Genomic DNA, 14,744 nt, shown 5'->3' on the forward strand with positions numbered 1-14,744 from the left:
ATTGAACCAAACTGCAACGCACAGTTATTTTTGTTTTTTGTAAAAAAAGTGATATTTGAGGCCAATTCTTTTCTTATATGAGACTGGTAAACATTACCTTAAAAAGTTTCCAATCTTTCCACATACCATTTAATAGATATCTCTTCTTAATGTGGCTATCTTTTAAAAGCATCTATACAAGATCACTTAAAAGAAAAATAATAAAAGAGAGGAGCACCAGAAAATCTTTGTGTATGTTTCTGATCAGCAAAGACTTTAAAATAAATACAGAAAAACTGACCACATGGAACTGGTGTAAAATAGAGCAGACCAAAGTTATAGATACCAACATTTGTACCTATATCAGAGTTAGTCCACCTGAGTATTGCTCTAATGAGATATTATTTGAAATACAGAGTCCATATAAAGGAGGAAGTGATAGAATGTATGTGAGTCTCTGTGTGAGGTAAATTTAAGTTCATACAAATAAGCATACCCACACACATATGACTATACATATATGTATTCATCTATTTATTAATTAGTTGAAAAGCAGATATTGGGGTGATAGATGTATTATTTGCAACCTACATAATAATTTCCAACTAAATAATATTTTCATAATATTGCTAAATTGTTAAAGGACTCTAAAGATGTCACATAGCAAGACCAAGAAATAGGCAACAAATGATATAAAGGATTATTATTCATAATATATGAATTATGTATATATTATGTATATATATGTATATATTATTATTCATAATATATACATAACTCCTACTAATTAACAACAAAAAACACCTCAGCAGATTATTGTGTAAAAGATATGAAAAGGTAAATAATAAGACAAATAAAAATAGGTAATAAAGTTATGTAAAAATGCTCAACTTCACTGGTAATCAAGAAATTGCAAAGTAAAAAGAGACTCAATATCATTTTTCAGTTTTTAGTAGGAAAAAGAAGGAACACTCACTGTTACTGTATATAAATTGGTGAAACTTACTGGATAGCAACAGAATAGCGAGTGTATATATTAAAAATTGCAATGTTCCATTTTACAGAAAACCATAAAGATGTACAAATGCACAAGGGCACATATACTGAAATATTATACCTAGTATAAAAAGAAATGCATGTTCAAAACACTGAATATTTGTATATTTTTTAAAAGTTCAAAGATAGGGCTAAATAAAGTACAGTAGATTCATAACATGTAGCCCTTGAATGAAGCAGAACTATGTATACAAACATTAACAGTTTCCTGAAAAACTGCTAAACAAAAGACCAAAGAGAACAGTATGATAATACCATGTGTGGTTAGAAACAAAAACAACAATCCTACCTTATTTATGTATATATATCTATACACACACCCAACACAAATATATAGAAAAAAGTTTGAAAGACAAACAGACCTAACTGTTCCTTCGAGCGTTACCTCTGGGAAAAGCAAACAGGATTTTCACTTTTTCTTAGGTACTACTTGATTTAAAAAAAAAAAAAAAATCAGAATGCTCTTATACTTGCAATTTTAAAGAAGTAATAAAATTTAGACTCAAAATGGACAAATCAAAAAGCCCATAAACTTACTTAATTTTTCACCCAGCATGTGAAGAATTTCTAGCACCAGCCAATGGATATCTAAGTGGAGATGTAATAAGTGCCATGATGGTGGAAAGAGCTGTGAACGACATCATCAACTGTAATTGAGAATTCTTAATACTTTACTAGGTTTTTAAATAGCTTGTCACAATACTCCTCTGCAAGCACAAGAACTAATTAACCGACTGCTATTCAAAAACTGAGGGAAGAGGAAGCGGACTTGGCCCAATGGATAGGGCGACTGCCTACCACATGGGAGGTCCAAGGTTCAAACCCCAGCCTTCTTGACCCGTGTGGAGCTGGACCATGCGCAGTGCTGATGCGCACAAGGAGTGCCCTGCCACACAGGGGTGCCCCCCACATAGGAGAGCCCCATGCACAAGGAGTGCACCCCATAAGGAGAGCCGCCCAGCGCAAAAGAAAGTGCAGCCTGCCCAAGAATGGCACAACACACAAAGAGAACTGACACAACAAGATGACACAACAAAAAGAAACACAGATTCCCAGTGCTGCTGATAAGGATAGAAGCAGTCACAGAAGAACACACAGAGAGCAGACAACTGGGAGGGCGGAGAGGGAAGGAGAGAGAAATAAATAAAAAAATAAACCTTTAAAAAATAAAAACTGAGGGAAAACTTTTGTCTTATTCATTAGAGGATTCATTCACTGGAGATCTTTTGAAAGTAGGATATATTTTCATCTGCTGGTTTAAGATAGACCCATCTTGGGGCTGCTGAATGGACTTATATAGTAACTCCCTTTCAACCAACCTCTGATTCTAGGCAGTATAAGAATTTTTAAAAAAAACTTACTTGCATGATTTTGTTTAAGCATTAGGTAGAAAATATTTTTAAAAAATATAAAGACTATCCTTTATTCTTTATTTTAATAAATGAATTATAGACTAAATATTTAAATACCTCATTACAAATCCACTAAGTAGACACTATTGTCATCCTTACTAAGAAAATCAAGTTAATAGAGGTGAAGAAATTTACCTCAATTCATGCGTTAGGATTCGAGCATAAGTCTGTCTGACTCAGAGCCACTGTAGTTTTAACAACTATGCTGTATTGGTTAACGATAAGCTTCCTCTAATCAACATTTACCATCACTATAAAAATAAATGACACAACATGTTCCATTAAAATAAGAAAAATGATGGCAAAGGGACTTGCCTTAACAAATACACAATCAAAATAAAACTCTATACTAATAAATATTGGCAGAGGAATAGATAATAAACAGAAAGAATATGGAGGAGAGAAATAAGTAAAGGTGGTATCTCAAATCAGTAGGGACACCATGAATCATTCAACAAAAAGTAGGATTATTAACATTCATTTTCAAGAACTAAAGTTAGATTTCCAACCTCAAAGCATAAAAAACAGAAATGTATTAAAAATATACATATGAAAAATATACAAAAGCACAAAAAAGATACAAAATTTTTATGTAAAAATTTTAAATCATCTATCTAGCAAGTCAGCATAAATGATGAAAAATAAATATATAAATGGAAAAAAATATTTGTAATACATAACACCCAACAAATAATATGTCTAACAAAAAGTTTCTAGAAGTTACTAAGAAAAAGACAGATGTCAATGGAAAATACCAATTAAGACAAGATAATTACTTATATAAGACTGGTAAAACTTTCAAATAGTACTGAAAGGTGCCTATTATTTTGCGGTACTTTTTATTTTATAAGATCTTTGTTCCTGTTTATTTCGGAATAGTATTTTAGCAGTTTTTTAGGGTGTGTGTATGTTTTTTCCCCATGCATTAAAATTCCAATCTTTGGATCTTCAAATAACCTATCTTTTGAAGACTAATTACAAGGCCTATGAAGGGCAAAAGCCTAGTTTAGGGCCCTTGAGCACATTCTTTATTTCTGCTGCTAGATAAATTATTAATTTTTACTTTTTATGTAGTACTTGGTGGATATTCAGAAAATAAAAAATAGCTCACTTTATAGAGACTGGGTGGGAGAAGGAAACATATCCCTCTCCCCATAATCTAGCAATGAATCTTTATTAAATAACATGATTAAAAGTAATTACAGGGAAGCAGATTTGGCCTGACGGATAGGGCATCCGCCTACCACATGGGAGGTCCAAGGTTCGAAGCCAGGGCCTCCTGATCCTTGTGATGAGCTGGCCCACGCACAGTGCTGATGTGGGCAAGGAGTGCCATGCCACACAGGGGTGGTTACCGTGTAGGGGAGCCCCACGTGCAAGGAGTGTGCCCCGTAAGGAGAGTCACCCAGAGGGAAAAAAGTGCAGCCTGCCCAGGAGTAGCGCCACACACATGGAAAGCTGATGTAGCAAGATGACACAACAAAACAAGACACTGATTCGGGGTGCCGCTGACAAGAATACAAACGGAAACAGAAGAACACACAGCAAATGGACACAGAGAGCGGACACCAGGGGGGGGGGGGGAAGAGGGGAGAGAAAGAAATAAAAAATAAATAAGTAATTACATGCTTTCTAAGGATTAAATATATTAATCTGTGAATTCAAATCACTTTTATTATTATATATATTGATCTCTAAGAAGAACACGGTCAATATTTTATTTTTTTGTGAAATTTCACAGAAATAGACTTTTAACTGTACCTTATTATTTTGGTAAAGTTATTTTCCTAAAAAAGTTATTCAAATTGGTGAAGCTGGACACAATGGAAGGGGCTGAGAGTGAAGGATCCAGTGATGAATTATCATCATTTGTCTTTCATAAAAATTCACATTTTGATAGGGAGAATTTATTAATCATTTCTATAAACCTGGCCATAATAACAATCAAATTTTTAAAAAGCAAACTTTGAGGGAATGATTATCAAAGGAAGGAAAAAAGGCATAGAAAAAGCAATCCTAATCATATTCCCAAAGGGTCTCAAAAGTCAGACTGGAAATAATAATATGGTTTTTATTGTTTTTGGTTTTTTTAATGATATGGTTTTAAAAGTGTATTTCTAATAAGGTAATCTTGAATTTTTCTAAAACATAAATTAGGGATTATCCAAATTTTTGTCAATGAGGAAGACGATAAAAAATGTTAGAAAATAAAGGGTATTGTATTTACTTTGAAATTTTTTTAAACATTTAGTCACAATCTGGAATAGTGAATAGCTAACATTTATACAGTATATATACTTCTTAAGTACTTTGTGAATATTAATTTATTTAATCCTAATCCTCCCAACAACTCAAAGAAGTTACCCAAATTATACAGATGGAAGACTAAAACACAGAGTTGCTACTTGCCCAAAGACACAGAATTAATAAAAGGAGGAAGAAGGGGATGTAGCTCAGCAGTTGAGTGACTGCTTCCATGTACAATGTCCTAGGTTCAATCCCTAGTATCTTCTTTGGAAAAAAAAAAAAAAAGGAAAAAAGGAGGAGCCAGAAATCTCTACCCAGGCAGTCTGGTTCAACTCAGGGAGAGCTGTACTCTTCACTAATTTCACTCATTTTTGATAATTATTTCTTGTTGGGAGTAAAGGCTGATATTTTAAAAATTAAATGAGTCAAACCTTAATCTGGTTTTGATTTACAAATGCGCCTAGATTTATATTGGGAAGTTCAGATAGTTGTCCAATATACAAGAGCAATCCATGGAGCTCATCAACCAACACCGAGGGAAGTAGAGCCTCTAAAGTTTCGTAGGGATGGTCAGGAACAAGACTCTCAGCATTTTGTACTTTCAGGTACCTAAAAAATGATTAGACACAATAAACAACCAGAGTCTGGATAAAAACACACTAAGGACTGATACAGTAATAAAAATACTCAGCTGACATCCTACCTGAAGATGAAAACTTTAACGTAATGAAGAAATAGTACACACTGCTGTCTAATATTGTCTGCTTTGCAGTGGAGGTTTGATATCTGCCCTGAAACCAAAAGGACAATGTTAATCCTAACTTAAATAATTAATCCATGGAAAGTGACAAAAAAACCCAACACTTTATAACAAATGGCAGCAGCAATTTTCCATTTTGTAACTTTTTAAACTGATTCCCTTCTGGTCTCTATCCTTACCACATCACAAAAATTAGTCTTATTAAGGTCACCAATGAAACCAATGTTGTCCAATCTAATGCACACTATTTGTACTCAAGTAACTTGTCCTTGTAGGAGCAACAGGTACATCTCTGTACCTGTTGCAACAGTAACATATACTGCCAATCTTCTTTCTTGCCTGTTTGTCCTTTCTCTTACATTTCCTTTACTGGATTTTCCTCCTCAAAGTTATTACTGACATGATTCTCCTCAGGACTCAGTCCTGAGTCCTGTCCTCCCTGTACATCTCTTACTACATGTACAAGCTCACCAGTTCTTTTTCTAAATGACAATACCTCCAAAAGGTTTATCTATATTCCAGACCTCCCCTTAGTACTCCCGACTCTGCATGTCAAACAGCCTGACATCTATACTTGGATTGCCTTGACAATGCAAATAAAACAACTCTGATTTTGCCCTAAACCTGTTTATACTGCCCAAGTTTTCTCCATCTTATTAACTGATGTCACCAGTTGCCTGTATGTTAGCCTCATATCTAATCCATCAGAGACCTATTTACCTTATGCCCAAAATATACCCCAAAACAATTCATTTTCTCTATGGAGGCCTAATAACCTCTCGAATGAACCACTGCAACAGAGCTCCAAACAGGTTTTCACATTGTATCTTTGCCATTCATAATCTAAGTCTGCTTAAAATGTATATCAAAATTCATGTCACATTGTATCTTTGCCATTCATAATCTAAGTCTGCTTAAAATGTATATCAAAATTCATGTCAAAACCTATGAAAAGCTATGAATTGCATTTAGAATAAAGCCAAAATTCCTTATAATGACTTATAAGGCCCTGAATGGCCTAGCACTGTTCCTGTCTCTCTCTCACCTCATTGTGTGCCATCTCCCCCTAACTTACTTCAACATTTCCTTCAACAAAAACTATCTGAGGGAAGCGGCCTTGGCCCAGTGGTTAGGGCATCCGTCTACCACATGAGAGGTCCAAGGTTCAAACCCCAGGCCTCCTACACCCATGTGGAGCTGGCCCAAGCACAGTGCTGATGCACATAAGGAGTGCCGTGCCATGCAGGGGTGTCCCCGCATAGGGGAGCCCTACGCACAAGGAGTGTGCCCCCCCATAAGGAGAGCCGCCCAGAGCGAAAGAAAGTTCAGCCTGCTGAGGAATGGTGCTGCGCACACGGAGAGCTGACACAACAAGATTACATAACAAAAAGAAACACAGATTCTTGTGCAGCTGACAACAATAGAAGCAGACAAAGAAGAACATGCAGCAAATAGACACAGAGAACAGACAACCGGGGTGGGGCAGAAGGGGAGAGAAATAAACAAATCTTTAAAAAAAAAAAAACTATCTGAGTAGCTACTGTATGTAAAACACTGATAATCACTATAGGAAAAGTGAGTAAGAAACACTCAATAAACAAAAGCAGAGAAAAGATAATGAGAATTATAAACAACAAATTCTTACCCATATTAAAAATAAGGTAACACTCATTTCTGAATTAGAATTCAAATGAACAAATATTACCACTACTCTGGCAAAACCAACAGGAGTGTAGATATGAAGTCAATGTGCAAACACCTACATATTAAACTGAACATTTTCATGGTTTATGGTTTAATTATATTTTACCTACAGAAGACACATGGGCCCCAAGTTTCTAAATTCTCAGTCCATAAATGCAGTACTCTCTTCAAAATAAGTGTTATTAACTTTTGCATCTGGCCAAAATGTAATCAGTAAATGGGAAACGGTTTATCCACAAACACCTTAAACTAGAAAACCACAACAACTATATAAAAAAAGAGTTTTCTAGCATTGGACACAAGGTAATACAAGACTGTTACCCCAAAGAGATACCAGCTTCCCACCTACAGATAGTTTCCAGGCTGCAGCACAGGGAAGGGGAACCCAAACAGAATCCAACTCACTGAGTTAGAGATTTGAGATTGAATTTAGGGAGATCAATTTAGGGAGCTAAATAAGCAGGGCAAAAGCAGTGAATAAGAGGGAAGCTACACAATGAAATAGCTCCATTTCAGAGATGCAGAGACACCCACTTGAGTCTTTCATTGATTACAGATCTGTGAAACCATGCAAAAATATACCAGAGGCAATAAAACAACAGAAAACTATCACCTAACAAAGCTAGAGAAGCTGGAAATAGCTTTAAGTTCCAAATAGCAAGATCAGGAAAAAACCTCATAATATACCAGGCATCAGATAGAATCCTTAGAAGCCCTACTAGTCCTAAATTAACATTAGACCAAACACTGCTTTAAAACAGTCCTGGGAAGTGAATTTGGCCCAAGAGTTAGGGCACCCGCCTACCACATGGGAGGTCCAAGGTTCAAACCCAGGGCCTCCTGACCCATGTGATGAGGTGGCCCATGCGCAGTGCTGATGCGTGCAAGGAGTGCCGTGCCACGCAGGGGTGTCCCCTGCGTAAAGAAGCCCAATGTGCATGGAGTTCACTCTGTAAGGAGAACCGCCCTGCGCAAGAAAAGTGCAGCCTGCCCAGGAAGGGCACCACACACACAGAGAGCTGATGCAGCAGGATGACACAACAAAACGAGACACAGATTCCAGGTGCCGCTGACAAGAATATAAGCGGACAAAGAAGATCACACAGCAAAAGGACACAGAGAGCAGACAACTGGGGGGGGGGGGCGGGGAAGAGAAGGGAAATAAATAAGAAATAAATCTTAAAAAAAAAAAAATTTTTTTTTTAAATAAAAGTCCTAAGAAAATTTAAACAAGCCTCAAAAAGAGCGAATGGCTTGCAAGAAACCAAACTGCAAGCTAGAACAAAATTCAATACTAATTAAAGGAATACAAGAAAATCCAGAAAACAGCAATGTAAAATCCACATTTCTAACACACAATTAAAATTAAGAGATAATTAAAGAAGAGAAAAATATAACACATAAGAGGAGAAAAATCAACCAACATAAACAGACATAGAAATGACAGAGATGAGAAAAACTAGCATCAGGGAAGTAAATATATCAATTATAAATACACTGTGTGTTCAAAACATATGAAAACAAGGAAAAGGACAAAAATGGAAGCTACAAAAAAGATCCAAAGGGAGTGTTCAAAGACCAAAAACACAATCTCTGTAATAACAAATAACAATGGATGAATTAAAAATAAATCAGAAATAACAGTAAAAAAATTAATAACCTTGAAAATAAAGCATTAAAAACTACTCAGAAAAGCAAAAGCAAAAAAAAAATTTTTTTAATGAACAGAGTATCAGTGAAGTGGGAAAATACCAGTCTCACATCTTCACATGAAGATTCAGGAGGGAAATGCAGAAAAATTATCTGAAGAAATTATGTCCAAAATCTCTCCTAATATGACGAATAAACTATAAACCCACAGATCCAAGAAGCTCAGTGAATCTCAAACAAACAAACAAAAAGAAATGGAAAACCACAAGCCAAGGCAAATCATAAACTGCTGAAAAGCAGTGATAAACAGAAAAACATAAAAGTAGAGAGAGAAAAAAAGTTATCTTACTTAAAGAGCAAAAAAAAAAAGAGAATGGCAATAGGCTTTACATTAGAAAATATGCAAATCAAAATAAAACAGAAAGTTTTGAAGCGCTGAAAGGAAAAAAAAACTGTCAAAACCTGGCAAAAAACATTTTTTCAAACAAATGCTGGGAGGTTTCACTTTAAAACTGAATTAAAAAAAAAAAGTCAAAGGAAATTCAGGTAGGAAAAAAATGATTAGGTAAAATATATCCTGAGTATATGCATAAGAGTTATTGTGTTCTCTCTGGAACCGGGACCAGGGATCTGTACTAGGAGCATGGGCTGGCTCTGTGCCAACCTGGAGAGGGGTGGGGAACAGTCCAGCAAAGGCACCAGTAAGGGTAACAACAGGGCAAAATGTAAATGCCAGTACTATTGTGTTTTTGGTTTGTAACTCCACTTTGTACTTCCTACAGGATCAAAAAAGGCAAATGCATAAAATATCATGATAAACCAATGGTTTTAAACTCAAAATGTTTAAAAATATGTGTGACAAGAAGTACATAAAGATGGGGGGACGGAGGGGTTTAGGAACATAATTTGCATATATTATTGAAGTTGGTATCAAAGAAAACAAGACTTTTATAGATTTATGATGTTATATTTAAGCCCATGATAATTATAAAGGAAATATTAGAGAATTCGCAAATTTATAGAGACAGAAATTAAAGAACAGGAGGCTGGAGGAACAGGGAGTTCATGCGTAATGAGAGTTGGGTTTCTGTTTGGGGAGATGGGTTTTAGTAAAAGAAGCTGATGAGAATACTGCAGTTACTGTAAATGTGATTAATCCCACTGAATGGTATGCTTGGCAGTGGTTGACAATCAAATTTACATTGTACATATGTTTTCACAAAAGGAAGGAAGGTTGGAAGGGATGAAGGGAGGAAGAAGAGGGAAAAAGAAAGACGGGGGGAGGGAGGGAAAACAACTAGAGACAATTATAATTAAACGCAATATTTGATCTTGGATGAGATCTAGCAAAGAAAGAGAAATGTTCAAAGGGACATCATTGGAACAAATGAAAAAACTGCAATATAGATGGAAAATTTTATATCAATGTTAAAATGCTTAACGTTGATTGCAATTATGGTGGTCACTTAAGTGGATATACTTGTTTGTTTTTAAGAAATGTGCATGACAGTATTAAGTGTTCAAGGAACATGATGTATACAACCTATACTCTGTTTAAAAAATGGATTTCTAGACATATAGAAGGAGTGACATATTGGTGGATATGGGTACCTGGGGGGATAGGGGAATGTCAGTGTTCTTTTAATGGAGTTTGTTTTAAATTTTTAAGTGTCCTATAAGTTTGAAAGTATTTCAAATTAAAAAGCAAAAAAAGGGCATAATAATACTAAATGTGTTTGTACCTAGTAATACAGCCTAAAAATACATAAAGCAAATACTGGTAGACTGAAAGGATAAAAAGACAAATACAGAATTATAGTTGGATATTTCAATACTCTCTTCTCAATAATTGAGAGAACACGTACACAGAAAATCTGTAAGGATAAAGAAGACTTAGAAAAACTTTATCAACCAACTGGATCTGATTAACAGCACAGAACACTTCACAGATGGTACAGCAGAATTCACGGTTTTCAAGTGCACAGGGAGCACTCACCAGGGAAGTCAGGGGTTCACACTAGTGGTCATCTCAATGCCCTCGCCTACCTCCGTCTCTTTTCCACCGTGTGATGATGTTTCAGTCTGTTTCCATTCTACAACCCAGGGAAGATGTTAGATCTAATGAAAAGACCTGACCAGACCTTAAACCTGGATACCAGGAACAAGCAGCCCCAGATGATAATCGAGTCAGGAATTCTCAGCGGGAGTGCCTTCTCCCCACTAGGGTAGATAAATACCACACTTAAACACCATAGATTTGTCTCTCTTCTCCAACATGAAGACCCCTACCCAAGCAGTTTGGCTACCCCAGGAGACCAACCACAATTAATCTCTTCCCATGCTCGTTTGGATGTTTAGTGGTTGTGTAAGTAATAAAGCAGTCATTTGCTGAAAGTTTCCATCATGCTCTGAGCCTATGTTCCCACAACACACCTTGCAGCAACTCACTCTACAGAGAGACCATATTTTTACCTTTAAAACAAATACCATGAAATTTAAAATACTTAATATAAGTGTATTCTTTGGTAACAACAGAACTAGTTAAATCTCAACAACAAATATCTGGAAAATCCCAAATATTGGAAAATTAAACACCTGTCCAACCCTTGGTAAAAAAATTTTTTTAAAGATATCACAAGAGATATTTGAAAACATTATGAAATGAATGGAAATGAACATACTGTACAACATACCTAAAATTGTGGAATGTATTCAAAAGAAAATGTATAACATTACATGCTCATATTAGAAAGAAAATTTCAAATATATTATCTAGCATTCTTCCTTAAGAACCTAGAAAAAGAGTACATAAAACCCAGGAAGGAAGGAAATAATAAAAGAAAATAAGATTAGAAATGAATGCAATAAAAAAGAAACACAATTAGGAAAAACCAATAAAACCAAAAGCTGATTCTTTGAAAAACTCAAGAAAATTCATCAAAATATAGCCCAGGGTTTTTCAACTTCAGTACTGCAGGTGTTTTGGACTGGATAGTTTCCTCTTTCAGGGGGCAGTCCTAGGTAATGAAGGATGTTTAGCAGTATCCCTGGCCCCTGCACAGTAAATGTTGACAGCCAATTCCCTCTCCCCCAACTGTACATCCAAAAATGTTTCTAGATATTGTCCAATGTCCCCTAGCAGAAAAGTTTGCCCCCAGTTGCCCACTACTACTCTAGCTAGACTGATCAAGATAAAAAAAGGGGGAGGAGGCATAAATTGTGACTATCAGGAATAAAAGAGGGGAAATTCTACAGATACTAATGATATTCAAAGGAAAAGGGTATATTATGAACAACCTTATGTTAATAAATTTGACAGTTTAGATGAAAAGTTACAAATTCCTTCAAAGACACTGTGGTAAGCAAAATAATGGCCACCCAAAGTTTCCACATCATAATCCCAGAAACAGTGAATACACTAATTTACAGGTCAAAGTGGACTTTATAGATGTGATTAAGCTTAAGGACCATGAGATGTGGAGAGTACCCTGTGTTATCCAAGTCTGTCCAAACCAATCACATGAGTCCTTAAAAGCAGAGAACCTCTGCAGGCTATAATCTAGGGAATGTGGCTATGGAAGAAGGGTTAGAGAGATTCAATGTTGCTGGCTTTAAAAATGGAGGGGAAATGGGGGGAAGGCACAGGAGCCAAGGAATGTGGTCAGCCTCCTGAAACTGGAAGGCAAGGAAATAGAGTCTGCCCTAGACACTCCAAGAAGGAAAACAGCCCTGCCAATACCTTGATTTTGTCTGGATGAGACCCTGTTGGACTTGTGACCTACTGAACTGTAAGACAATAAATCTGAATTTCCATAAGCCATTTAAGTATGTGGTAATTTGTTAAGGCAACAATAGAAAATTAATACAGACACAAACTATCAAAACTCAAAAAGAAATTGATAACCTAAATAGCTCTCTATCTCTTAAAGAAATTGAATTTGTGGTTAAAAATTTAGTCACAACGAAGTCCAGATGGTTTCACTAGTGAATTCGACTAAATATTTAAGGAATAAAAACTTTCAATTCTATACAAACTACGGATTCCAGACAATAGAAAGGAACAGTTCCCAATTCATTTTATGATGCTAGCATTACCCTCACATTAAAACCAGACAAAACGATTACAAGAACACTCAGACCAGAATCCCTAAACAGACAGACACAATGAAAAATTTGCAGTAACATATTAGAAGGATAACACATAATGATAATCATTACTGGGTTGACACTCAAATATTACTCATGCAATTCACTATGTTAATAAACTAAAGGAGAAAAACATACGAACATATCAACAGAGATAGAAAAAACATTTGACAAAACTCATCCATGACAAAAACTCTCAGCAAACTAGGAAGAAAGGAACGACCTAACACTGTAATAGGGAACGTACAAAAAATGTAGACTTAACATGACATACAACGGTAAAAAACTGAATATCTTCCTGATAGGATCAGAAAGAAGGCAACCATATCCAATCTCCCACTTCTATTCAACATTGAACTAAAGGTCCCAGAAAGATGAGCAAGATAAAGAAATAAAGGGTATACAGATTGGAAAGCAAAGAGAAAACTATTCTTCTTCACAAATGAAATATTAAAAAGCTACTAAAACTAGTATGAGTTTTAGCAAGGTGGCAGAATACAGGTCAATATCCAAAATTAAGTTGCATTTCTATAAACTAGCAATGAAGAACTGGATATAAAATAAAAAGGAACACCATTTACAACCATATCAAAATTGCAAAATACATAAGGAGAAATTTAACAAGGTATGTACAAGTTATGCAATAAAATGTACATAATGCTGCAAAGAGAAAGAAGACCTAAGTAGAGATACACTTAATATTGGTAAAATGCCAATCCAATCAAAATCCTAGACTGGTCAAAAACTGATTTTACCCTACTTGCAAGCTAACAAATTATTCTGCCATAGAAGCAGAAAACATGAGACTCCAAAATCAGAGACAAAGGATTTCATAACTCATGACAATAGCAGTAGCCTAAGAGTTAGCATTTGTATCAGTTCCTCAAGCACCAATTTTCCCAGAGCAACACAAAAAGGGCCAGATGATGCCTGTATACACACTGAATTGAATTAGAGAAGAGGAATACCAAGCTTAGGAAACATGAATCTTTCAAAATGGGCATTAAACACACATGTCCTTTACTCTAGAAGACAGTATCTCTATTTTCCAAAACAGTTCTCTATGTAAACATTCTTGCAAGGGATTCCAGAATAAGTATCAGTTGGTGCCACACTTGGAAGATGTGCAGAAATGTAAGCACTCCATGGAGAACTGTCTTCCAACAAAATTTTTCAGTAGACATCGACTAATTGATTCTAAAATTTATACAGGAATGCAAAACAACCTAGAGCAGTCAGAGCAATTTTGCTAAAGGCAACATCAGCAGACTTACACTAAATGATTTCAATACTGACTATAAAAGCTACAGTAATAAAGAAAGTGTGGTTTTAGTATAAGGATAGACAAGTAGATAAAAAGAACTGAATAGAATCCAGAAATGGCCCCATATAAATGGTCATTTGATTTTTTACAAATATACCAAGGTAATAGAATGGGGAAAGGATAATCTTTCAACAAATGGTACAGGAATTAAGGGATAGTAATCTGCAGAAAAATGAGCCTCTATACCAAACCTCACGCCATAATAAATATTACCTCAAAACAACGATAGAAATTAAGACCACCATATAAAATTTGCAGAAGAAATCATGGGGAAAAAAATTTTGTGACCTAGATTAAGCAAAAATTTCATACAAAAAAGTACTAATCACATGCAAAAAATTAAAAAGGACTTCATCAAAATTCAAAACTCAAAACGCTCACTCTTTGCTCACACACTTATTTCCCAAGATTCACAACAGCAGCATTTACAAAAGCCAAAAAGTGAAAACAATCCAAGTGTCCACTG

General features: G+C 35.4%; 1 protein-coding gene across 3 annotated transcripts in view; it reads right to left on the reverse strand.

The window, feature by feature from the left end:
• MMS22L (MMS22 like, DNA repair protein) overlaps positions 1–14,744 on the reverse strand; it is a 156,152-nt gene that overhangs the window by 123,362 nt on the left and 18,046 nt on the right. For all 3 annotated transcript variants that reach the window (XM_023587680.3, XM_004454567.5, XM_071218604.1), the window contains 3 exons: positions 5,398–5,485; positions 5,126–5,303; positions 1,573–1,663 (listed from right to left, as the gene is read on the reverse strand). In XM_023587680.3, the coding sequence (XP_023443448.2) occupies positions 1,573–1,663; positions 5,126–5,303; positions 5,398–5,485 (357 nt within the window). The remainder of the gene's footprint in view (positions 1–1,572; positions 1,664–5,125; positions 5,304–5,397; positions 5,486–14,744) is intronic.

Source organism: Dasypus novemcinctus, chromosome 11 (genome assembly GCF_030445035.2).
Source record: "Dasypus novemcinctus isolate mDasNov1 chromosome 11, mDasNov1.1.hap2, whole genome shotgun sequence".
Lineage (NCBI taxonomy): Eukaryota > Metazoa > Chordata > Mammalia > Cingulata > Dasypodidae > Dasypus > Dasypus novemcinctus.